General features: G+C 58.8%; 7 protein-coding genes across 7 annotated transcripts; 2 read left to right on the top strand and 5 right to left on the bottom strand.

Annotated features, from left to right (window-relative positions):
* Nucleotides 1-12: 12 nt before the first annotated feature.
* Nucleotides 13-3,977, top strand: SCHCODRAFT_02672519 (uncharacterized protein; the record flags this gene model as incomplete). The annotated part of the gene is made up of 19 exons (XM_003026867.1): nucleotides 13-144; nucleotides 193-309; nucleotides 673-782; nucleotides 940-967; nucleotides 1,100-1,159; nucleotides 1,213-1,393; nucleotides 1,553-1,642; nucleotides 1,696-1,756; nucleotides 1,930-2,036; nucleotides 2,115-2,182; nucleotides 2,453-2,564; nucleotides 2,626-2,739; nucleotides 2,805-2,918; nucleotides 3,053-3,127; nucleotides 3,192-3,247; nucleotides 3,346-3,380; nucleotides 3,592-3,642; nucleotides 3,735-3,804; nucleotides 3,855-3,977. The coding sequence occupies 19 exons, from the start codon at nucleotides 13-15 to the stop codon at nucleotides 3,975-3,977; spliced, it is 1,704 nt and encodes a 567-aa protein (XP_003026913.1).
* Nucleotides 3,978-5,196: 1,219 nt separating this feature from the next.
* On the bottom strand, nucleotides 5,197-6,545 carry SCHCODRAFT_02641368 (NADH:flavin oxidoreductase/NADH oxidase). The gene is made up of 4 exons (XM_003026970.2): nucleotides 6,241-6,545; nucleotides 5,900-6,190; nucleotides 5,702-5,849; nucleotides 5,197-5,651 (listed from the first exon to the last, which is right to left on the bottom strand). Exons 1-4 carry the CDS (start codon nucleotides 6,508-6,510, stop codon nucleotides 5,224-5,226), a joined length of 1,137 nt encoding a protein of 378 aa, XP_003027016.1. The 5' UTR covers nucleotides 6,511-6,545; the 3' UTR covers nucleotides 5,197-5,223.
* A 2,194-nt stretch (nucleotides 6,546-8,739) lies between these two features.
* On the bottom strand, nucleotides 8,740-10,658 carry SCHCODRAFT_02693088 (uncharacterized protein; the record flags this gene model as incomplete). Its single annotated transcript, XM_003026971.3, has 7 exons — nucleotides 10,348-10,658; nucleotides 10,049-10,253; nucleotides 9,789-9,995; nucleotides 9,653-9,722; nucleotides 9,443-9,600; nucleotides 9,139-9,390; nucleotides 8,740-9,089 (listed from the first exon to the last, which is right to left on the bottom strand). The coding sequence occupies exons 1-7, from the start codon at nucleotides 10,486-10,488 to the stop codon at nucleotides 8,740-8,742; spliced, it is 1,383 nt and encodes a 460-aa protein (XP_003027017.1). The 5' UTR covers nucleotides 10,489-10,658.
* A 786-nt stretch (nucleotides 10,659-11,444) lies between these two features.
* On the bottom strand, nucleotides 11,445-12,032 carry SCHCODRAFT_02715873 (uncharacterized protein; the record flags this gene model as incomplete). Its single annotated transcript, XM_050347057.1, has 1 exon — nucleotides 11,445-12,032. The coding sequence occupies one exon, from the start codon at nucleotides 12,030-12,032 to the stop codon at nucleotides 11,445-11,447; it is 588 nt and encodes a 195-aa protein (XP_050197556.1).
* A 51-nt stretch (nucleotides 12,033-12,083) lies between these two features.
* SCHCODRAFT_02517386 (uncharacterized protein) lies at nucleotides 12,084-15,131 on the top strand (the record flags this gene model as incomplete). Its single annotated transcript, XM_050343372.1, has 15 exons — nucleotides 12,084-12,188; nucleotides 12,321-12,380; nucleotides 12,434-12,618; nucleotides 12,778-12,863; nucleotides 13,160-13,266; nucleotides 13,350-13,454; nucleotides 13,688-13,799; nucleotides 14,173-14,211; nucleotides 14,287-14,361; nucleotides 14,430-14,482; nucleotides 14,581-14,615; nucleotides 14,681-14,756; nucleotides 14,813-14,862; nucleotides 14,955-15,021; nucleotides 15,072-15,131. 15 exons carry the CDS (start codon nucleotides 12,084-12,086, stop codon nucleotides 15,129-15,131), a joined length of 1,215 nt encoding a protein of 404 aa, XP_050197555.1.
* A 1,156-nt stretch (nucleotides 15,132-16,287) lies between these two features.
* On the bottom strand, nucleotides 16,288-17,697 carry SCHCODRAFT_02641358 (FMN-linked oxidoreductase). The gene is made up of 4 exons (XM_003026972.2): nucleotides 17,419-17,697; nucleotides 17,078-17,368; nucleotides 16,880-17,027; nucleotides 16,288-16,828 (listed from the first exon to the last, which is right to left on the bottom strand). The coding sequence occupies exons 1-4, from the start codon at nucleotides 17,686-17,688 to the stop codon at nucleotides 16,401-16,403; spliced, it is 1,137 nt and encodes a 378-aa protein (XP_003027018.1). The 5' UTR covers nucleotides 17,689-17,697; the 3' UTR covers nucleotides 16,288-16,400.
* A 1,588-nt stretch (nucleotides 17,698-19,285) lies between these two features.
* Nucleotides 19,286-20,290, bottom strand: SCHCODRAFT_02715865 (uncharacterized protein). The gene is made up of 2 exons (XM_003026973.3): nucleotides 19,679-20,290; nucleotides 19,286-19,627 (listed from the first exon to the last, which is right to left on the bottom strand). The coding sequence occupies exons 1-2, from the start codon at nucleotides 20,084-20,086 to the stop codon at nucleotides 19,445-19,447; spliced, it is 591 nt and encodes a 196-aa protein (XP_003027019.2). The 5' UTR covers nucleotides 20,087-20,290; the 3' UTR covers nucleotides 19,286-19,444.
* Nucleotides 20,291-20,573: the final 283 nt, after the last annotated feature.

Raw genomic sequence — 20,573 nt, 5'->3', positions numbered from 1 at the left:
CCGCTTCACGGTATGCGCATACTCTCCAACGCGACGATCTGGACACTGAAATATCGGATCAGAACACCGGAAGGTCTGCGTGCCGGCGGAGGCCTCGGCGCATCCGCGCTCGCTCCGCTATCCCCACCTTGGCTAGAACAATGGGTAAACCCCAGTTCTCCCCTCGCTGACGACCGCTGAACATCTTGACAGGACCGCATACAAGTGTCTCGTCGTCGCCGGCCTACGAGCACCGCCAAGCGAACCAGCGGAGCTCGCAGCAAGCGCGCCGCCTCTCGTGCAGCTCAAGGCCTGCTAAATGGAGATACAGTGTGATGGCAGCAAGTTCGACTTTTCTCTCGTTTTTCCTGCCACGTCCCAGCGCCACGTCAGCGCCAACACGTGCTCCGAGACGTCCCGCGTACCCTTCGCCATCTGACTGACGCTGCGAGACCAGCAATGCGGACGGAAAGACGATATACATCGTCCTGCAACTTGCGCGCCACCGGGCGGAAAGCTCGCATAAACCTCCGAACATCCCCGCCGGAAGGCCCATGTGCGGGATCTCCTGACCGGGTGAGCAAGTCTCGACGCATTTTGCGCGCGCTCTGGCTAACATTCGCGCAGGGATGCGGCGGAAGATTGAATGCGCGCTCTCCGCGCTCATCCCCCCAATCTTCCGATTTTCGCTAGGCGGGCCTCGGTTGCGGAACGCCGAGGTCTGATCCGGAAATATACGATGCCGGTCTGGAAGATTGGGCGGCGACTGGGCGCGGCGTTGGGCCGTTTGCGAAGTATAAAGGGTAGGTTGTCTAACCGCTTCAGCCAGCATATCACCGCTGTCCTTCCCTTCTCCCCCTCCCTTACACTTCATTACCTCCTCATGATCCCTTCTATATTGCTACCTAAGCCCTATGTCTCTTTCACTCCTTTGATCTATCTCATTTCTTCTCTATTCAGGCCTGATCCTTCCCTTTGGAAATCGCTCGTGAGTCTGCCTCTCCTACTTCCTATTCAGCCTAGTACTGATTCTACTTTGCTTTCAGACAATTCCTGAACTACTGACACTCGCGCTCGTATCCCTTCGAGCGCTCTCCTCGCTTACTGATCGATCTGACAGCTCTTCCGCGCGCACCATCAATCGACACCAAACGCACTCGTGGCTTTCGTAGCTTCTCAGGTAAGTCTTCTAATTATGTCCCTCTTCACTGTGTATACTGACTCGCTAGACAGTCTTGGGATTGCTCGTCGTCGTCTAGCCCGCGCCTATCGGGTACTAACGGGCTCGATTCTCGACACCGCGCCACCCTGATTCGACTTGCTCTGGGCCATCAAGTCGACCGACCCGACACGCAATTCCCACTCTCCTCTTACCACCGACTACCACGATGTCGCGCTCAACCCGCGCATCTCGGTGCGTGCTTGTTAGGCGCGCGGCAAGCAAGCGACCCGCGCAATATCCATGCCCGACGGTTCCCGCGACATTGCACGTAAGCGACGCGATTTCGCGTCGTCGTGAGCTTCGGTGAGCACGACCCGATTCGTCATGCTTGATTTTCTTGACGGTCTTGAGGGAGGTTGGTCGCCGTAAGTGGCTTCAACGTCGGCTACCTGTCGCCACCTCAAACGACTGGCAAAGAGGGTCATACTGAGGTGTTCCTCGGTGAGTTCGCGCCCTTTATCGTTGCTATCTGCGCTCTACTCAACTCATCCTAGGGCGCAACACTGCTCAACGCCCCCAACCCCTCCCCTTGCTTCCCGACGCAACCTCAGAGTCGTGAGGGCGTCGTCCATATCAGTGAGCTAGTATCCCCTCCACTTCGACATGCCGCTCACCTCGATTCAGACAACGAGCGCAGCCCACGCGCCGCTTTCTTTCGCCCCCACAGCGACGCCTAACCTCCCCTTGACGGTCGCTGTCACTACTCAGGCTCCCTCCCCTCCGTCTAGGCCCTTTTCCGGGACATTCCGGCAGCACGCGACGGCGCGAGGGGTCCCTGAGCCATACTGCGGATGCCGAAGGGACCCCGTATTGCACGACAGCTATAGGGGAACAGGTGAGTACATGAGAACGTGTCGTACCCGATGCTGCAGCAGAGTCTCACCTCCCCAAATTAGCGCTAATACAGCTTTAGATGACTTGCCCTCGCGACCCTCCAACCGCCGGAGGCAGGACCGCACTCCCTCGGGCGAACGATGCGACGTGGGTGGTCTACCCTCGGTCCAGAGGCGCCGCACCGGTGAGATATGCGCTTCCTATCGTATTTCCAGAATGTACTGACCCCCCTTCCAAAGCGGATCATAGCCAGTCTTGAAGCCGCGAGAAGCACGCGCGAGCTGTCTCGGATGATCAACACGTTGAGGAGGGGTATACCGTGTCGAGGACGACTGGAGGGGGCCTTGCTGCGCGTCGGCGAGCTAGAACGTCCGTACCCCCACCTTGCTGACCCCCTTCTTACCGATTTTCTCAAAGCTCTCGACCGTCGAGGGCGTGCGCGCACTTTCTTGGATGAGGTGTGCGATGGGGGAGGGGTCTCCTTCGTCTGTTGGAGGGAAGGAACTCGCAGGAGGGGGTGGAAACATGGGTGAGTTACGCTTGTTTGCCGGATTCTCATAAAGCGCGCTAATTGGACTGGTTCTGACTAGGCCGAGCCGCCGGAGGCATGCGCGCGCTCCCTCGGGTGATTGGTGCGATGGGGGAGGCCCCTCCCCTACCCTTCCCAAGGAAGAGCGATGCGCTCAATCGCGGGAGGGGGCGGGGTTAGTGGCAAGTTATTCTGTTTTCCTCTTTTTCATGAAGCGTACTTATAACTGCGCTTTTTCAGCGGTGCCGAACCGCCGGAGGCACGCGGGGGTTGCTGGGCGAAGGATGCGGCGAGGGCGGGGGTCCCTCACCTCGTCGCCCTTGTCTAAACCGCACCGCCCCCTTTTCTCAGGCGGTAATTAGACGACTACTCAACAATGCTGGCCCGCCGGAGGCATGCGTGGGGCCGCCTCGCTGAATTATGCGATGAGGTGGGGTCGCCTCCCCTCTTCACCTTTGTCTTAAGCGTACTGACCCCCTTCTCCTTAGACTTTGGGCGGGTTTTCGACGGACTCAAGCCGTCGAAGGCACGCGAGGGGTTGCTAAGCGAGGGACGCGACGAGGGTAGGTCACCTTCCACCCCCTCGTCCTTGTCATCAGCCTGTCGACCCCCTTTCTTAGGCGACAGGCAGACGACTTTTCGACGAAGCTGAGCCGCTGGAGGCGTGCGAGGGGGGTACCCAGGTGAGTGATGCGACGAGGGTGGGGCAACTCCCATCCCCATCCCTTGTCTCAAGCGTACTAATCCCCTTTCGAAGATTTTCTGACAACTTTTCGACGAGATTGAGCCGCCGGAGGCGAGCGCGGGGCCCATCGGGTGAGGAATGTGACGAGGGTGGGGCACCCTCCCTCCTCTCGTCACTTGTCTCAAGCGTACTAATTCCTCCTCCCCTCAGATTTCGGACGATTTCTCGAGGAGGTCGAACCGCCGGAGGCACGCACGCGCTCCCTCAGGCGAGGCACGCGACGAGGGTGGGCGACCCTCCACCCTCTCGTCTTTCTCGGGCGCACTGACCCCCTTTTTGAAGGCTTTTCCAACGTCTTTTCGATGAGGCCGAGCCGCCGGAGGCGCGCGAGGGGTTCCTAGGCGATCTATGCGACGAGGGAGGGACTCCCTCCCTCCCCCTTCGCTTGTCTTATGCGTACTGACCCTCGACTCATCACTTATCAGACGTCCTCTCGACGGGATCAAGCCGCCGGAGGCGTGCTTGGGGACCCGAGGGGTGAGGAAGATGACAAGGGTATGTCACTCTACCTCCCCTTTCTTTCGGCGACTAACCTTTGTTCGTAGCGTTCTCGTGTCGCTGGTGAAGCGCGCGCGCCATTCGCGCTCGTAATGCGACGTGGAGAAAATGACGAGCGCGAGGGGGAAGGGGGCGATGAGGGAGAAGGCGCCAGGCGCGAGGGGGGATAAGGCGACGGGGGACGAACGCGGTCAGCGCGAAGGCGGTAAGCGCCGTCTCATTCGCCTTTTTCTTAGCTACCCTTGGCTGACATCTCTATATATTTTCACTTTCCCATCCAAAGGCGCTGCACGACACCATGAAGGCGAGTTGTCAATGTACTCGCCCCTCGCTCCTTCACCCTCACTCTCGCCCCCCTCCCTTCCCCTCCCCCTCCCTCGCTCCCCTCCCCCCTCCATCTTTCTCTACTCCTCTTCGCCCCCCTTGCTCCCCCTCGCCCCCCTTGCTCCCCTTCGCTCCCCCCTTCCCCTTCACTCTCCCACCTCCCCCTCCCCCCTCATTTGATTCTTCCTAATAGTCGATCCGTCCCCCTCCCTTCGCTTCTCTCTGGTTCCCTCCCTCCCCCTTCGCCTCCCCTCTCCTTCCCTCCCTTCCCCTTCTCCTAAACTCATGAGGCGATGGCTGGAGCGCGATCTGGCGTGGAAGGGGTGCGAGATTGCGAGGGAAAGGGTGGGTGCGAGTTTTAGTAGGGAGGAGTGCGAGTTTTGGTGGGCAGGAATGGGTGGGGAAGCGAAGGCGAGGGAAGGGAAGCGAAGGCAAGGGAGGTAAGCGAGGGGAGGGAGCGAGGGCGATAGCAGGGAAACGAGGGAGGTAGAGAGGGGGGAAGAAGGGGGAGTAGGGCAGGAAGCGAAGGCAAGGGAGGGGAAGGAGAAGACGAGCGAGCTGAGGGGCAATGTGAGGTAGGGGAAGCGGGTGTGGGATCGCGTCGGGGATACGCTGTCGAGGTAGCTGACGCTGTTCAGGTACTCGACCAAAGGGGAGTTGACTATAGGTGAACAGATTGTAGGGTAGTAAGCGTGTAGATAGGGAGTCCGTGTAGTAGAACTAAAATACAGGTTAAAGGATTTGATTCACTCAGTATCCGAGACTGACAAAAGTTGGCGAGGGTTTGCAGCCGAAGCGTCGTGCCAGGAGCTCTGCGGTGCAATCCAAGGAAAGTCGGTAGGGTGACGATGGTGGCAAAGTGTTGGTGCAGCGCCTGTGTCGAACCCGAGGAGGTGCGCTGTGACGGCACGCGCACGGTTCTCCGACGCGTCTCATTCGTCCTCGCCTTCCCCTCTTCCCCCACGCGCTAGCTCGCGACGTTGCCGGACAAGAAAATCGCGCTTCGCATTTATTACTGAGACGGTACGCATCTACAAGCTATTTACTGCCCCCCCTCGCCCTCGCCCGTCGCCCCCGCCCCCCACGCCTCCCTCACAACCTCGACTGCTCCGCCGTCTTCTCCGCAAAAGGATAGTCGGTGTACCCCGTCGGGCTCGCGTCGCCCTTCAAGTAGAACGTGTCGCGGTTGTATTCCGTCAGCGGGAGATTGTGCCGCCAGCGGAGGGGGAGGTCGGGGTTCGAGATGAAGTACCGCCCGACGGCGATGATGTCCCCCTTCTCCTCCGCGGTCTTGATTGCCAGCTCGCGCGTGTACGCGCCCGCGGTGATCAGCGGCTTCGGCGCCCAGAGCTTGCGCAGGAAGTCGTTGGACTCGCGCGCCTCGAGATCCTCGTCGCGGAGGATGGCAAACCCTTGGGCGCGCGGCTCGACAAGGTGGAGGTAGGCGAGGTCGGGGTGGCGGGTCTTGAGCTCGTTGGCGAAGTAGGAGAATTGGGGGAGGGGGTCGGCCATGCGCATGTCTGGGAGGTTCGTTAGGGGTGAGAAGGGGAGACGAGGTGACGCAGCGCACCTTGGAACTTGCCCCACGGGCTGAGACGGATGCCGGTCTTCGACGCGCCAATGGCCTTCACAATAGCATCGACGACCTCAAGACCGAAGCGCGAGCGGTTCTCGATCGACCCGCCGTACTCGTCCGTCCGGTGGTTGGATACGTCTTGCTGAACAAGAGGTCAGTCTTTGTCCACTTCTCTGAACTCGCTGCACGCACCAAGAACTGATCAATGAGGTAGCCGTTCGCGCCGTGGATCTCAACACCATCAAAGCCAGCGCGCTTGACCGCGTTGTGTGCAGCGGTCGCGTACCACTGCACGTACTGCTTGATCTCGGGGATGCTGAGCGCACGCGGGGTCTCGTCGTGCCCGGTGAGCTTGATCGGAGAGGGGGCGACGTAGTCGAACGAGGGATCTTCTGCCTTCAGCTCCGCCGCTACAGCCGCGCGGCCCAGAGCCCAGAGCTGGAGGTAGATGAACGAGCCTTCGGCGTGGACGGAGTCTGTGACCTGTGGATAGGTGAGTTGGATTGCCTGTGAGAATGTCTCTCGCCGCGCACCTCCTTCCACTTGCTGATCTGCTCGTCGCTCCAGATGCCGGGGACGTTCGTGTAACCACCGGCCTGCGGGGCAATGAAGGTCGCTTCGGTGATCAAGAGCGTCCCAGGCGTGCTCCCGCGCTGCCTGTAATGCTCCTTCACGTTCGGGAGGGGGACGTGCTCGAACTTGGTGGCTCGGAAGCGCGTGAGAGGGGCGAGCACGATGCGGTGCGCAAGCGTCACATCGCCGACCTTGACCGGCTGGAAGAGCTTGAGGATTGCGGAGGACATGATGGGGAAGATCGCTACTGTGAGTTCCCAGCCATCATCGAGCGGGACTGATCATCATGGATGTCGCATGCGAGCCAGTTGGTTCCGGGCGCGGCAAGGAACGCGGAGAAACATGGACAGAGGCGCGTCGTCGTGGGGGTGGGAGAGGTGAGAAGCTGCCAGCTGTCAGTGCAAGGCGACGTCATGGCGGGTCCCGCGTTCGTGTTCGAGTCGCGCACTCAGTTATACTTTGGCGCGAGGGCGAGGCAGCGGGTCGGGCTGGCGTCCAGGCAAGGGTCTTCGGTGAATCATCCGCGCTTCTTCCTGCGCGCCCCGCGTGACGTGACGAGAGTTGAACCGTCGTGTTTCCTTTTTGGTCAAAAGTGAGAAAATTCGCATGTACGACCTCCTCAAGGTTCTATCTCGCCAACCAGGCTAGCTGGCGCCTTCGGATAAAGTGCGCCGGCATCATATTTCCTAAACTAAGAGGTCCCCGAAGTTACAAGTTGCTGCTACCAGTCCTCCCTCCATTATTCCCTCCGAACTCGGTGGGAAAGCGTGACATTGGGGCTCGAATAATTGTGTAGGGACGCCTTCTTGGTCATTTCTTGTCGCTCAAAGGCGAATTGGGAGGGTGTGGTCAGGCCTACCTCTCTGCAAGATAGCTAGCGCATACATGCTCTCCTTCTCCTCCCTCTGATTTTACTCTCCCAGTCACTCCCTCCTGCCACCAGCGCCCATCATCAAGGACCCCGCTCCAGCCGTCCTCCGACTGCTCCCGCACATCACAAATCGTCCGTTCTTGTTCCGTGATCTCGGTCGAGGGTGCTGAAATGGTGAGGAGTCACCATCGTATGACGGCTAGAGTACCCTGACTCGTCTTCCGTGAATGTCCGCCAACTGCTCTCGGCCTGTCGGTGGCGGGGGATATAAGGAAGGCCTGTGAGACAGTTTCGCTCATGTTCTGGAGGGTGACGTGAATACACTGTGCTACAAGTCTGGGTAAGCTACGAGCTACATGCTCATCCGGCAGTGTCAACTATGTGTAAGGTAGGTGGACAGGACTGCACGAGCGGGGGTCAACAAACAAGACAAGAGGGTTGAGGAGGGGGATGAGAAGTTGACAAGTGGTAGACAGGACTGGCCGTACTCGAGGCTGTCCAGAAGTTGGGGAGGCTGGGACGGGGTCGAGAAGGTGGAAGGGAAGATGCTGAGATGGTGGTGACGGTCGAGGCTTCGAACCGGGGTGAGTAGACCAGGAGGCGAAATGAGTAGGCCAAGTCAAGAGTCGAGGCATGCAGAGTTGCCACAAAGTCACTAAGTGGAGGACACGAGCGTGTCTAGGCTGCGGTCAAAGTTGGAGGAGTTGCGAGCAAGCACAAGCGAGGCAAGAGCAAGCTCAGACGAGTCATGAGCAAGGGAGAGTGAGTTGAGGGAGGGTGAGCAAGTCATGAGCGAGTGCAGGGCGAGTTGAGCAAATTACGAATGAGTTGAGCAAGTTATGAGCAAGCGGGGAGAGATAAGAACAATTGGAGAGCGAGCTATAGCTAGGACAGGTCATATTGCATAGTACTCGACATAGGGGAAGCGTACAGAAGAAGAAATGATGGTGTCAGCCAAGCGCTCAGAGAGACAGAAAAGCGAACAGAAAGTCCGAGGAGCACTCGAGGGGTGAGCCAAGCGCCGGGGACGTTGGCAAAGCGCTTGGGAGATCACAGGAGAACTCTGGGGTTACAAGAGCACTCGGGGGTCACAAGAGGACTCTGCAGTCGCAGGAGCACTTGGGACATCAAGAAAACGCTCAGAAGATTACTAGAGCGGTCGAGGGCGAGGCAAAGCGGTCGAGACGTCAGAACAGCGCTTGGGGACATCTTAAATAAGCCGGGCTTTGATGCGGCAGTCCAGACTGCGTGGAGTCGCTCGGGGACGATGTAGTGTTGCTGGTTTGACAGGGAGGCCTCGAACTACGCTCGGGAGGCGTCGGGCAGCTTCGAGGGGCGTCGGACAGCTTGAGGGAAGCATCTGCAAGCCCAAGGGAAATGTCGAGAAGCGCAAGGAAAGCGCAGGAGAACTCGAGGTGAGGGGGGATGGTGAGACAGTGCAGGAAGCGCGATGGAGGACATGCTCAAGAGGAAGCCGGGAGGTGCGCTTAGAGAGGGTTCGAGGGGGAGAGCAAAGGCGTGGGACGCGCTTGAGTGTGAAGGCAATGAATCAGCACGTAGCGCATGAGAAGGAAGCGAAGCACGTACCCTATTTGCCCGCTCGGCGGACGAATTTCTGTTGCTTCAGCGCTTCTTTCGGTGTGAGACTGATGTCGAGAGGAAGAGACGGTTGCCGAGGTGGTAAGGACTGTCGTTGAGGTGGAGCGCGAGTTATCAAGCAGCAAACGTGCCGATAAGCGCGATAGCGGAACTTTGAGCTTGAAAACGAAGTGCCGATCTCGCGCGAGAAGGAGTAGACCTTGCACAAGACGGAGGGGCGTGCCAAAGCGTAGTGGGAGCTGGCGAGGGCTGAACGACGTGTGCGTGCTGCGGACGAAAGCGCAGATGGTGGAACAGGACTGCCTCGCTCGCGGGACAGCAAAACGTTGCCTCGAGGGTCTAGAGCATTATAAGCGTCCAGGGCATGCACTTAAAGCTCGGGACGCACCTGTAAAGTCCCCTCGGCGCATCCGAATCGACCCGCTCGTCAGAAAAAGCTTCCTTGCTGCGGCGCCAATTTGAGGCGTAGGAGTGGCGAGTGGGCATCGCTCGTGAACTGTGAGAGCGCGAGAGAAGTTCGTCGACGAGGCCAGGGTCGTGCCCGAAGTGAAGCCGGATTTTCTGCAGACGGAAACGCCCAGATCCCGCAACGGAAGATCCGGCCTCATTTCGCGCAGAAGACCCATGGCGCTGCCAAGATCTGGACAATCGTGAGCGCTCGGAAGTTCGCTCATAGATATCATGCCACGCACCTTGTTCGCTGCGCCACGGACGAAGATTTATTGCCTCAGCGCTGAACTCGTCCTTGATCGAGGCGTGCGTCGATGAGGGTGAAGTACTCTCTGAATATTCGAAGGGCGGAATCGAGGCCGGCGGGGAGCGGGGAAGGGTTCGGCGACGGCGAGACGGTCTAGATCGATACGGTTAGCGAGAACTCTTCGTTTAGAAAGCATAGCACGTACCGAATACACCCGCTCATGAGACAAAGATCCATATACTCATCGACTTCGGCGGCCTGCGCGCGGGAAGCAGCTTGAGCGTCGTAAATTGAGGTTAACGGAGCACGTCAAATGAGCCGAGAAGGAGCGCGTCTCGCACTGTTGTCGCGCGCGACGTCGACGAAACGACGTGGTAAGGAGGACATAGCGGCGCGAAGCGCCGCCCTCGACGGGTAGGCCGGGCCAGGCAACGATCCGAGAGCACGAGACTCGCGGGCGAGAGCCGGCGAGTAATCAGCTCTCACGCCGTCAGGGTCGCGGGAAGATGAGAAAACCTGCCAAAGTCGGAAGGTTTTGACGAGAAGCGCTTCAGAGGCAACAAATCAGCATTCTGCCCCGCGGGGAATCTGGCTAGACCACCCCGCGCGGGTGCCTGAGTCGAAGAGGCCTTGTCCCTGCGAATACACGTGTTTCGGGCAGCGGGAAGCTCAAAGAGGAGAGTGCCGCCCGCTGGGTCTTCCCTAGCGTCCCCGCGAAGTTCCCCTGCAGAAGAGATGAATGTTATTGTGCTTGGAGGCGCAGAGTATGAGTCAGAGAGCCCTAATATGTCGCCAACGTCGTCCGCCTGGTAGAGCGCGGTTGAGGCGGCGGCGCGCAGACACGGGGAACGACGGTGACGGTCAAGATCAACGAGCGCGCCGTAAGCGCCGGGCGCTTACCGGCTTCCGCCCCGCGCCGCCGGTCCTCGGCAACTCCCGACCGCGCTGTCCCCGCCGCGCGTTTTGCGTCCTGCGTCCATCGCCATCGCCCCCCTCAGTTCTGACGACGGTATTCTCGTCGTCTGGAAGTCCCATAGCCATCCTCAGCGAGGGGAATGAACACCGCTCTGGGATCCCTCAGAACCTCTTGACCGACACGCCTGCTGCTTCCCGACGCGATCTCAGGCTGCGACACCTATCCCCCATACCGCTACCACCCGCGATGGGTCCCGACGTGCCCCAGAAGTACATGCGCGACATTGGGGAACGTCCTTGCTGCGTTGTTGGACGGGGAACGCATCCTCTCTTATCGTTTCGGAAGGTCGAAGCTGTCTATACGTGAACCCGACCGGATAACCTCGGTGAGCGGACATTCTGGCCGAATTACCTGACCGGCAAGTAATGGAGGGGGGAACTCGGGCGAGCCGAAATATGTATACGCGCCTCTCATCCGCAGCATATCGAGGTCAGTAGGACGTCGGAAAGGCGATTTTGAATATGTGGCGTCGTTTTTGGTGCGTTCGTACATCCACCATCAATGCGCGAGCTGACCGTATAAGCGTAGGTATATAGTCTAGGAGTACTTTACATGTCTTAGAGAACGTTTGAGCGGCCCCGGCGTCGTCCCTCAGCTGCAATACACCACCCTCTCCTCCTCTATACACCTACTTCCCATCACCAACGCGCCCAGTACAAAGGGTCTCAGCGCCCGTACATCCCTTTGAACACACTACCTAACATCCTCAGGCCATCTTCCGCCATCCGGGCCCGGCCCTTGCATCTGGGATAACCGGATACCCATATGTCATCCTTACGCTCGCCCAAAAGTTCCTCCGCTTCACGGTATGCGCATACTCTCCAACGCGACGATCTGGACACTGAAATATCGGATCAAAACGCCGGAAGGTTTGTGCGCGCCGGCGGCGGCCTCGGCGCATCCGCGCTCGCTCCGCTATCCTCACCTTGGCTAGAACAATGGGTAAACCCCAGTTCTCCCCTCGCTGACGACCGCTGAACATCTTGACAGGACCGCATACAAGTGTCTCGTCGTCGCCGGCCTACGAGCACCGCCAAGCGAACCAGCGGAGCTCGCAGCAAGCGCGCCGCCTCTCGTGCAGCTCAAGGCCTGCTAAATGGAGACACAGTGTGATGGCAGCAAGTTCGACTTTTCTCTCGTTTTTCCTGCCACGTCCCAGCGCCACGTCAGCGACAACACGTGCTCCGAGACGTCCCGCGTACCCTTCGCCATCTGACTGACGCTGCGAGACCAGCAATGCGGACGGAAAGACGATATACATCGTCCTGCAACTTGCGCGCCACCGGGCGGAAAGCTCGCATAAACCTCCGAACATCCCCGCCGGAAGGCCCATGTGCGGGATCTCCTGACCGGGTGAGCAAGTCTCGACGCATTTTGCGCGCGCTCTGGCTAACATTCGCGCAGGGATGCGGCGGAAGATTGAATGCGCGCTCTCCGCGCTCATCCCCCCAATCTTCCGATTTTCGCTAGGCGGGCCTCGGTTGCGGACCGCCGAGGTCTGATCCGGAAATATACGATGCCGGTCTGGAAGATTGGGCGGCGACTGGGCGCGGCGTTGGGCCGTTTGCGAAGTATAAAGGGTAGGTTGTCTAACCGCTTCAGCCAGCATATCACCGCTGTCCTTCCCTTCTCCCCCTCCCTTACACTTCATTACCTCCTCATGATCCCTTCTATATTGCTACCTAAGCCCTATGTCTCTTTCACTCCTTTGATCTATCTCATTTCTTCTCTATTCAGGCCTGATCCTTCCCTTTGGAAATCGCTCGTGAGTCTGCCTCTCCTACTTCCTATTCAGCCTAGTACTGATTCTACTTTGCTTTCAGACAATTCCTGAACTACTGACACTTGCGCTCGTATCCCTTCGAGCGCTCTCCTCGCTTACTGATCGATCTGACAGCTCTTCCGCGCGCACCATCAATCGACACCAAACGCACTCGTGGCTTTCGTAGCTTCTCAGGTAAGTCTTCTAATTATGTCCCTCTTCACTGTGTATACTGACTCGCTAGACAGTCTTGGGATTGCTCGTCGTCGTCTAGCCCGCGCCTATCGGGTACTAACGGGCTCGATTCTCGACACCGCGCCACCCTGATTCGACTTGCTCTGGGCCATCAAGTCGACCGACCCGACACGCAATTCCCACTCTCCTCTTACCACCGACTACCACGATGTCGCGCTCAACCCGCGCATCTCGGTGCGTGCTTGTTAGGCGCGCGGCAAGCAAGCGACCCGCGCAATGTTCATGCCCGAGGGTGCCCGCGACATTGCCCGTAAGCGACGCGATTTCGCGTCGTCGTGAGCTTCGGTGAGCACGCCCCGATTTGTCGTGCTTGATTTTCTTGACGGTCTTGAGGGAGTATGGTCGTCGTCAGTGGCTTCAACGTCGGCTACCTGTCTCCACCTCGAACGACTGGGAAAGAGGGTCATACTGACGCGATCCTCGGTGAGTTCGCGCCCTTTCTCGTTGCTATCCGCGCTCTACTCAACTCATCCTATGGCGCAACACTGCTCAACGCACCCAACCCCTCCCCTTGCTCCCGACGAAATCTCAGAGTCACGAGGGCGTCGTCCATAGCAGTGCGTTGGTACCCCCTCCATTTCACCACGCTATTCACCCCGACTCAGACGACGAGCGGAGCCCACGCGCCGCTTCCTTCCGCCCCCGCGACGACGCCTGAGCTCCCCTTGACGGTTGCCGTCACTTCGCTCAACGATTCAGGCTCCCTCCCCTCCGTCTAGGCCCTTTCCCGGGACATTCCGACAGCACGCGACGGCGCGAGGGGTTCCTGAGCCATACTGCGGAGGCCGAAGGACCCCCATATTGCACGACAGCTGTAGGGGGACAGGTGAGTGCACAAAGAACGTGTCGTACCCGACGCTACAGCGGGGTCCTCGCCTCTCCCCCAGATTCGCGCTAATACAGCTTTAGACGACTTTCCCTCGCGACCCTTTGATAGCCGGAGGCAGGACCGCACTCCATCGGGCGAAAGATGCGATGAGGGTGGTCTACCCTCGGTCCAGAGGCGCCGCACCGGTGAGTCATGCGCTTCCTATTGTATTTCCTGAATGCACTGACCCCCCTTCCAAAGCGGATTATTGCCAGTCTTGGAGCTGCGAGAAGCACGCGCGGGTTATCTCAGACGATAAATACGATAAGAAGGGGTATACTGTACCCAGGACAACGGGAGGGGGGCTTGCCGCGCACCGGCGAGTTAGAATGACCGTACCCCCACCTTGCTAACCCCCTTCTTACTAATTTGCGTGAAGCTCTCGGCTGCCGGGGGCATGCGCGCACTTCCTGGGATGAGATATGCGATAGGGGAGGGGTCTCCTCCATCTGTCGTAGGGAAGGAACTCGCAGGAGGGGGTGGAAATATGGGTGAGTCACACTTGTTTGCCGGTTTCTCATAAAGCGCACCAACTGGACCGTTTCTGACCAGGCTGAGCCGCCGTAGGCATGCGCGCGCACCCTCGGGTGACTGGTGCGGTGGTGAGGGGCATCCCTCACCCTTCACGAGGCATAGCGATGCCCTGAATCGCGGGAGGGTGCGAGGTTGATGGTGAGTTATGCTGTTTTCCGCTTTTTTCATGAAGCGTACTTGTAACCGCGCTTTTCTTCTGTGCCGAACCGCCGGAGGCACGCGGGGGTTGCTAGGCGAAGGATGCGGCAAGGGCGGGGGTCCCTCACCTCGTTGCCCTTGTCTTAAGCGCACCGCCCCCTTTTCTCAGGCGGTAGTTAGACAACTACTCAGCGATACTGGGCCGCCGGAGGCATGCGTGGGGCCCCCTCGGTGAGTTATGCAATGAGGTGGGGTCGCCTCCCCTCTTCGCCTTTGTCTTAAGCGTACTGACCCCCTTCTCCTTAGATTTTGGGCGGGTTTTCGACGGACTCAAGCCGTCGAAGGCACGCGAGGGGTTGCTAAGCGAGGGATGCGACGAGGGTAGGTCACCTTCCACCCCCTCGTCCTTGTCATCAGCCTGTCGACCCCCTTTCTTAAGCGACAGACAGACGACTTTTCGACGAAGCTGAGCCGCTGGAGGCGCGCGAAGGGGGGTAGCCAGGTGAGTGATGCGACGAAGGTGGGGCAACTCCCACCCCCATCCCTTGCCCCAAGCGAACTAATCCCCTTCTGAAGATTTTTTGACAACTTTTCGACGAGATAGAGCCGCCGGAGGCGAGCGCGGGGCCCCTCGGGTGAGGGATATGACGAGGATGGGGCACCCTCCCTGTCTCGAGCGTACTGACTCCCTTCTTCTCAGACTTCAAACGATTTCTCGAGGATGTCGAACCGCCGGAGGCACGCGCGCGCTCCCTCAGGCGAAAGGCGCGACGAGGGTGGGTCACCCTCAACCCTCTCGCCTTTCTCAAGCGTACTGACCCCCTTTTTAAAGAATTTCCAACGAATTTTCGATGAGGCCGAGCCGCCGGAGGCGCGCGAGGGGTTCCTAGGCGATCTATGCGACGAGGGAGGGACTCCCTCCCTCCCCCTTCGCTTGTCTTATGCGTACTGACCCTCGACTCATCACTTATCAGACGTCCTCTCGACGGGCTCAAGCCGGAGGCGTGCTTGGGGACCCGAGGGGTGAGGAAGATGACAAGGGTATGTCACTCTACCTCCCCTTTCTTTCGGCGACTAACCTTTGTTTGTAGCGTTCTCGTGTCGCTAGTGATACGCGCGTGCCGTTCGCACTCGTAATGAGACTGGGATAAAGTGGAGCGCGAAGGGGGAGGGGCGAAGGAAAAGGGCGCAAGGTACAAGGCGATGAAAGAGAAGGCGACGAACACGGCGAGGGGGGAGGCGGTAAGCGCCCTCTCAGTCGCTTTTTATCTATTTACCCTTGGCTGACATCTCTATAGACTTTACTTCCCCGATAGAAGGTGCTGCACGACCGTCGGCCATGAAGGCGAGTTGTCAGTGTACTCCCCCCTTCCCACCCTTTGTCTCCCCCCCTCGCTCCCCCTCCCTCTCTCGTCCCCCTTCGTCCCTTCGTCCCTTCGTCCCCGCTCCTATCGCTCCCATCGCTCCCCCTCCTTCAATCCCTTCTCATCCCTCCTCCCTCGCGCTTTCTCCTCTCCTCCCCCACACCCCCTCCATCTTTCTCTGCTCCTCTTCGCCCCCTCGCCTTCGCCCTGCCTCCCCCTCCCCCCTCGCCCTCCCTCTTTCCCTTCCCTCTCCTCCCTCGCCTGTTTCCCCCTCCCAATGGTCCATCCCTCCCCTCCCTTCGCCTTTTCTTTCCCTCCCCTCCCTTCCCCATCTCCCCCCTCTCCCTCCATCCCCCTCCCTTCGCCCCTCCCTCTCCTTCCATCCGTCCCCCTTCTTCTAAACTCATGAGGCGATGGCAAGAGCGCGATCTGGCGAGGGAGGGGTGCGCGCTTATGAGAGGAGGGGTGCGAGATATGGTGGGGAGGGGTGGCAGGAATGGGTGGGGGAGCGAGTTTGGGTGGGGAGGAGGGGAAGGTGGGAAGGAAGCGAAGGTGAGGGAGGATAAGCGAAGGGAGGGGGGGAAGCGAAGGGAAGGGGTGGGGGCGATGCTTTTCAGGTGCTCTACCACAGAGGAGGCGGCTGCAGGGGACGCGTTATCAGCGTAGCAAGCACGTAGATAGGGAGTCCGTGTAGTAGAACTAAAATACAAGTTGAGCGATTTGATTCACCCAGTAAACGAGACTGACAAATGTTGGCGAGGGTTTGCAGCCGAAGCGTCGTGCCAGGAGCTCTGCGGTGCAATGCAAGGAAAGTCGGTGGGGTGACTTTGGTGGCAAAGTGTCGGTGCGGCACTTGGATCGAACCCGAAGAGGTACGCTTTGACGGCACGCGTCTCGCTCGTCCTTGCCTTCCCCTCTTCCCCCACGCGCTAGCTCGCGACGCTCCCGTGCAAGAAAATCGCGCTTCGCATTTATTACTGAGACGATACGTGTCTACGAGATATATACAGCACCCCTCGCCCCCTTGCCCCCTCGCCTGCGCCCCCCACGCCTCCCTCACAACTTTAACTGCTCCGCCGTCTTCTCCGCAAAAGGGTAGTCGGTGTACCCCGTCGGGCTGGCGTCGCCCTTCAAGTAGAAAGTGTTGCGATTGTACTCCGTCAAGGGGAGATTGTGCCGCCAGCGGAGGGGGAGGTCGGGGTTCGAGATGAAGTACCGCCCGACCGCGATGATGTCCCCCTTCTCCTCCGCGGTCTTGATCGCGAGCTCGCGCGTGTACGCGCCCGCGGTGATCAGCGGCTTCGGGGCCCAGAGCTTGCGCAGGAAGTCGTTGGACTCGCGCGCCTCGAGGTCCTCATCGCGGAGGATGGCGAAGCCCTGTGCGCGCGGCTCGACGAGGTGAAGGTAGGCGAGGTCGGGGTAGCGGGTCTTGAGCTCGTTGGCAAAGTAGGAGAATTGGGGGAGGGGGTCGGCCATGCGCATGTCTGGGAGGAGGCGTTAGGAGTGAGAAGGGGGGATGAGGTGACGCGGCGCACCTTGGAACTTGCCCCACGGGCTGAGACGGATGCCGGTTTTTGATGCGCCAACGGCCTTTACGACAGCATCGACGACCTCGAGGCCGAAGCGCGAGCGGTTCTCGATCGACCCGCCGTACTCGTCCGTCCGGTGGTTGGATACGTCTTGCTGTGCAACAGGTTAGTCCTTGACTACTTCGCTGGACTCGCTGCACGCACCAAGAACTGATCAATGAGGTAGCCGTTCGCCCCGTGGATCTCGACACCATCAAAGCCAGCGCGCTTGACCGCGTTGTGTGCAGCAGTCGCGTACCACTGCACGTACTGCTTGATCTCGGGGATGGTGAGCGCGCGAGGGGTCTCGTCGTGCCCGGTGAGCTTGATCGGAGAGGGGGCGACGTAGTCGAACGAGGAATCTTCTGCCTTCAGCTCTGCCGCTACAGCCGCGCGTCCCAGAGCCCAGAGCTGGAGATAGATGAACGAGCCTTCGGCGCGGACGGAGTCTGTGACCTGGGGACAAGTGAGTTGCATTGCCTGTGAGGATGTCTCTCGCCGCGCACCTCCTTCCACTTGCTGATCTGCTCGTCGCTCCAGATGCCGGGGACGTTCGTGTAACCGCCGGCCTGCGCGGCAATGAAGGTCGCTTCGGTGATCAAGAGCGTCCCAGGCGTGCTCCCGCGCTGCCTGTAATGCTCCTTCACGTTCGGGAGGGGGACGTGCTCGAACTTGGTGGCTCGGAAGCGCGTGAGAGGGGCGAGGACGATGCGGTGTGCAAGCGTCACATCGCCGACCTTGACCGGCTGGAAGAGCTTGGGGATTGCGGAGGACATGATGGGGAAGATCGCTATTGTGAGTTCCCAGCCATCGTCTCGCCTTTTATCCAGAGCGATCGCGATGTTTCCGAGCGGGATTTATCATCATGGATGTCAAAAGATGAGGAAGCATGCGAGCCAGTTGGTTCCGGACGCGGCAAGGAACGCGGAGAAACATGGACCGGCTACTTCAGGCCCGATGTTCCAGACCCCTCGCGTGGCGCGCCATAATTATCGATCCCTTTGTTCTCCCGTTGGGAACCCCGGGAAGTCGCTTTGGAGAAGGTCTTCGTTCGCATGATGAAGATTCAGGATGTGCTGCTCGAGCCACCACCCGCCTTCCCCCCCCCCTCCGATCCCGTCAGACAGACGTAATGGAGCGTCTGCCGCCCTGAGCTCTGCTCGCATAGTGAGTGGCTGTATGTGTAATCCTTGTATTAACTGACCCTCACAGTCGTGCCATCGCCCTTCCCCAACTCCATTAGGTGTCTTTCTCTCATTCTGCAGACCGTCGGCTCGTCCCGCCCACGCTGAATAATGCCGCTAACAACCCGCCGACTCGCGACTCAATTCCTGACTCAAGGCGAGCGGTCTTCCCTTTACGTTCAAGTCCTCGCTCTTTCTTGGCCGCCCGTTTCGGAGACGCGACGACCCACCCGTGTACTCGAATACCGTTATTAACGGCGCGAGTTGGCGCAAGTCCGACATTACCATGTCTACGCTACAAATCGACGCCACCACTCTTAGCGTTCCTGACTATGAGACGGTCATCTGCAATCGCCGATTCTACAAGTATACGTCTTGGGAAGCAATACAGTTGTTTGGCGCTATGCTTTCACCGACCAAAGACATCGAAAGGACATAGCCGCACAGCCGATGCCTCACTAGCGAAGTGAGCAGCTCAACTCCCCCGATCTCGATGCGCGCCTTCTTCGTCCCATCGTTTCATGATTCTTTTAGCGATCTATGTGAGTCAAGCATCTCTATTCACTCCCGAGTCGCGCCCTCACACGGCTCATAATTCGAACGCTCAGGATTCTGAAGTCAGCATCCACGAAGGCCCGGCGCTGTCCAATCTGAAGGAATGATTCTTCCTTCTGCAGATATTCTCGCGCAACGCTATCTATTGACGCTTTGTTTCCGGACACCTCGACGCCTTGTATTCATGCTTCTCGCAGTACGCCCTTGGAGGTTAATCATCTCCTGATTCGATACTCCTGTTCCTCAATGTCTCGTCATCTCTGTCAAGCAGATCGGATGCTCATCCTCGTCCTAAATCTTATTCCCCTTTTCTGCTCGAATAATGCTGTTGAATCCGACGTCTCTCTCTCCAGAATATCTATCTGATGCTCGTCCGCATCGATGAACCTCATTGCGTCCCGGCCGATTGATATCCTCCGCACATACCTCTTTGAATCACCGTGTCCGCTGCGCACTTGTATGCGCCAGAAGTGTATTGCCATGGAAATGGCACGGGCAATATCTGTCAATCTGAACTTACGGGGCCGCGACCATTGCGTAAAGACAAACATGTGGCTCTTCTTTTGCTGCTCTCAGGCTTCGTCTCTCGTCGAGCCGATCTAGATCTCCGGAGACCTTCAGCTCACTCGTCCAAAGCGTGGGCTTCATTCTCCCATTGTTCTCGACATCTTCCCCACCTTTTCCACCACTCGACGTTGCATATATGACCTTCTGAATCACGTCAAATATACAGCAATCTAGTATCAACCTTGCGCTCGCCCCTCTTCACATCGCCCATCCATTTCCCCTTCGCTCAAGGACAGAAGTTTCCATTCACGCAGTACGTGTATGTCGCCACAACCTCCGTCGTCGTAGCTGCCCAAGCAGTCGTGGTAGCCGTGATGGCAGGATCCGGGGTCGTAATCGTGGGGTCGACAGTGTACGTCGACGCGCAGACGACTGTGACGCCGATTGTTATATCGGTGGGGTCATAGCGCTAAGGAAAGGTCAGCATCACGATGGCGCGGGGTCAGAGTTACGGTCTCACCTTCGCAGGCGGATAGATGTAGTCGGTAACTTGAACCGTCTTCGTGCTGTCGTCGTGGATAGTCGAGGTCACGCCCGCCGCGGTCGCAGTGTGCGTATTCGTGCCGGAGGTGTACTGGACGCAGCCGTAGTCGGTCTCGGTGGTGAATGTGTAGTACTGTGCCTCGTCAGCAGCGGGTGCGGCGCTGACGCTGAGGGCGCCGAGGGAGAGGATGGCAGCGGAGAGCGCAGTGAGCTTCATGATTCGAGAGAAGAGGAAGCTGAACGACGTCGGGGCTGAGTAGGCAGCCCCGCGCTGTGAGATTTTATATCGCTGAGGAGGTCGTCGACGGATGCCTTCCGAGGCTAGCTGGGACCTGATGGTCATTAGGCTGTCGAACAGATGTCGAGGCTTGCAGCGCGGCCGCATCGTCGCTGTACTTAGATCGATGCCATGTGGAGATGAGCTGTGCTATGTCGCAAGCAAGTACCAAAGACAATGCATTCCTGCGTGTGCAGAACGAGTTCGCGTGCCCGCCGGGCAGCAAAGGTCAGAACGACCCACTGAGGTCCAGGAACACTGCTCATCCTCGAAAACGACCATATAACTTCTGACTCGGGGCTCGTAGAACCGGGCTTCTATACGCATGGCCCGTACGGCTATCGTATACCTCGCTCGTTACCGTGTTGGGATTGAACCTCCCATCCCCGAACCTGTTGTCTCGCCTTCAGAAGCTTCGTCGAGCTCAGAACTACTGACTTCTTCGGGAGGCGCGACAACGGTCGACGGCGTCTGAGGCGCCAGTGAACGACAACTGATGTGTCAGCATGATCGAGGCGAACATGGATACATTCACGCCACTCGCCGCGCGCTCTCCATATTGGAAGAAGGAGAAGATATATGTACGGGTGTTGTT

The sequence above is a fragment of the Schizophyllum commune genome, assembly GCF_000143185.2.
Source record: "Schizophyllum commune H4-8 unplaced genomic scaffold SCHCOscaffold_13, whole genome shotgun sequence".
NCBI classification, from domain to species: Eukaryota; Fungi; Basidiomycota; class Agaricomycetes; order Agaricales; family Schizophyllaceae; genus Schizophyllum; species Schizophyllum commune.
The sequence above is the reverse complement of the archived record's forward strand: the minus strand, read 5'-3'. Positions and strand labels throughout refer to the sequence as shown.

Bases quoted from the DNA above. Each gene is read 5' to 3' on its own strand.
- SCHCODRAFT_02641368 (XM_003026970.2), bottom strand. From the start codon at position 6,510: ATGTCCTCCGCAATCCTCAAGCTCTTCCAGCCGGTCAAGGTCGGCGAT. The intron at 6,191-6,240 runs GTGCGCGGCGAG...ACCTATCCACAG, and splicing joins AGATCAGCAAGTGGAAGGAG to GTCACAGACTCCGTCCACGC. The intron at 5,850-5,899 runs GTGCGTGCAGCG...CCTCTTGTTCAG, and splicing joins ACCTCATTGATCAGTTCTTG to CAAGACGTATCCAACCACCG.
- SCHCODRAFT_02641358 (XM_003026972.2), bottom strand. From the start codon at position 17,688: ATGTCCTCCGCAATCCCCAAGCTCTTCCAGCCGGTCAAGGTCGGCGAT. The intron at 17,369-17,418 runs GTGCGCGGCGAG...ACTTGTCCCCAG, and splicing joins AGATCAGCAAGTGGAAGGAG to GTCACAGACTCCGTCCGCGC. The intron at 17,028-17,077 runs GTGCGTGCAGCG...CCTGTTGCACAG, and splicing joins ACCTCATTGATCAGTTCTTG to CAAGACGTATCCAACCACCG.
- SCHCODRAFT_02715865 (XM_003026973.3), bottom strand. From the start codon at position 20,086: ATGCGGCCGCGCTGCAAGCCTCGACATCTGTTCGACAGCCTAATGACC. The intron at 19,628-19,678 runs GTGAGACCGTAA...ACCTTTCCTTAG, and splicing joins ACATCTATCCGCCTGCGAAG to CGCTATGACCCCACCGATAT.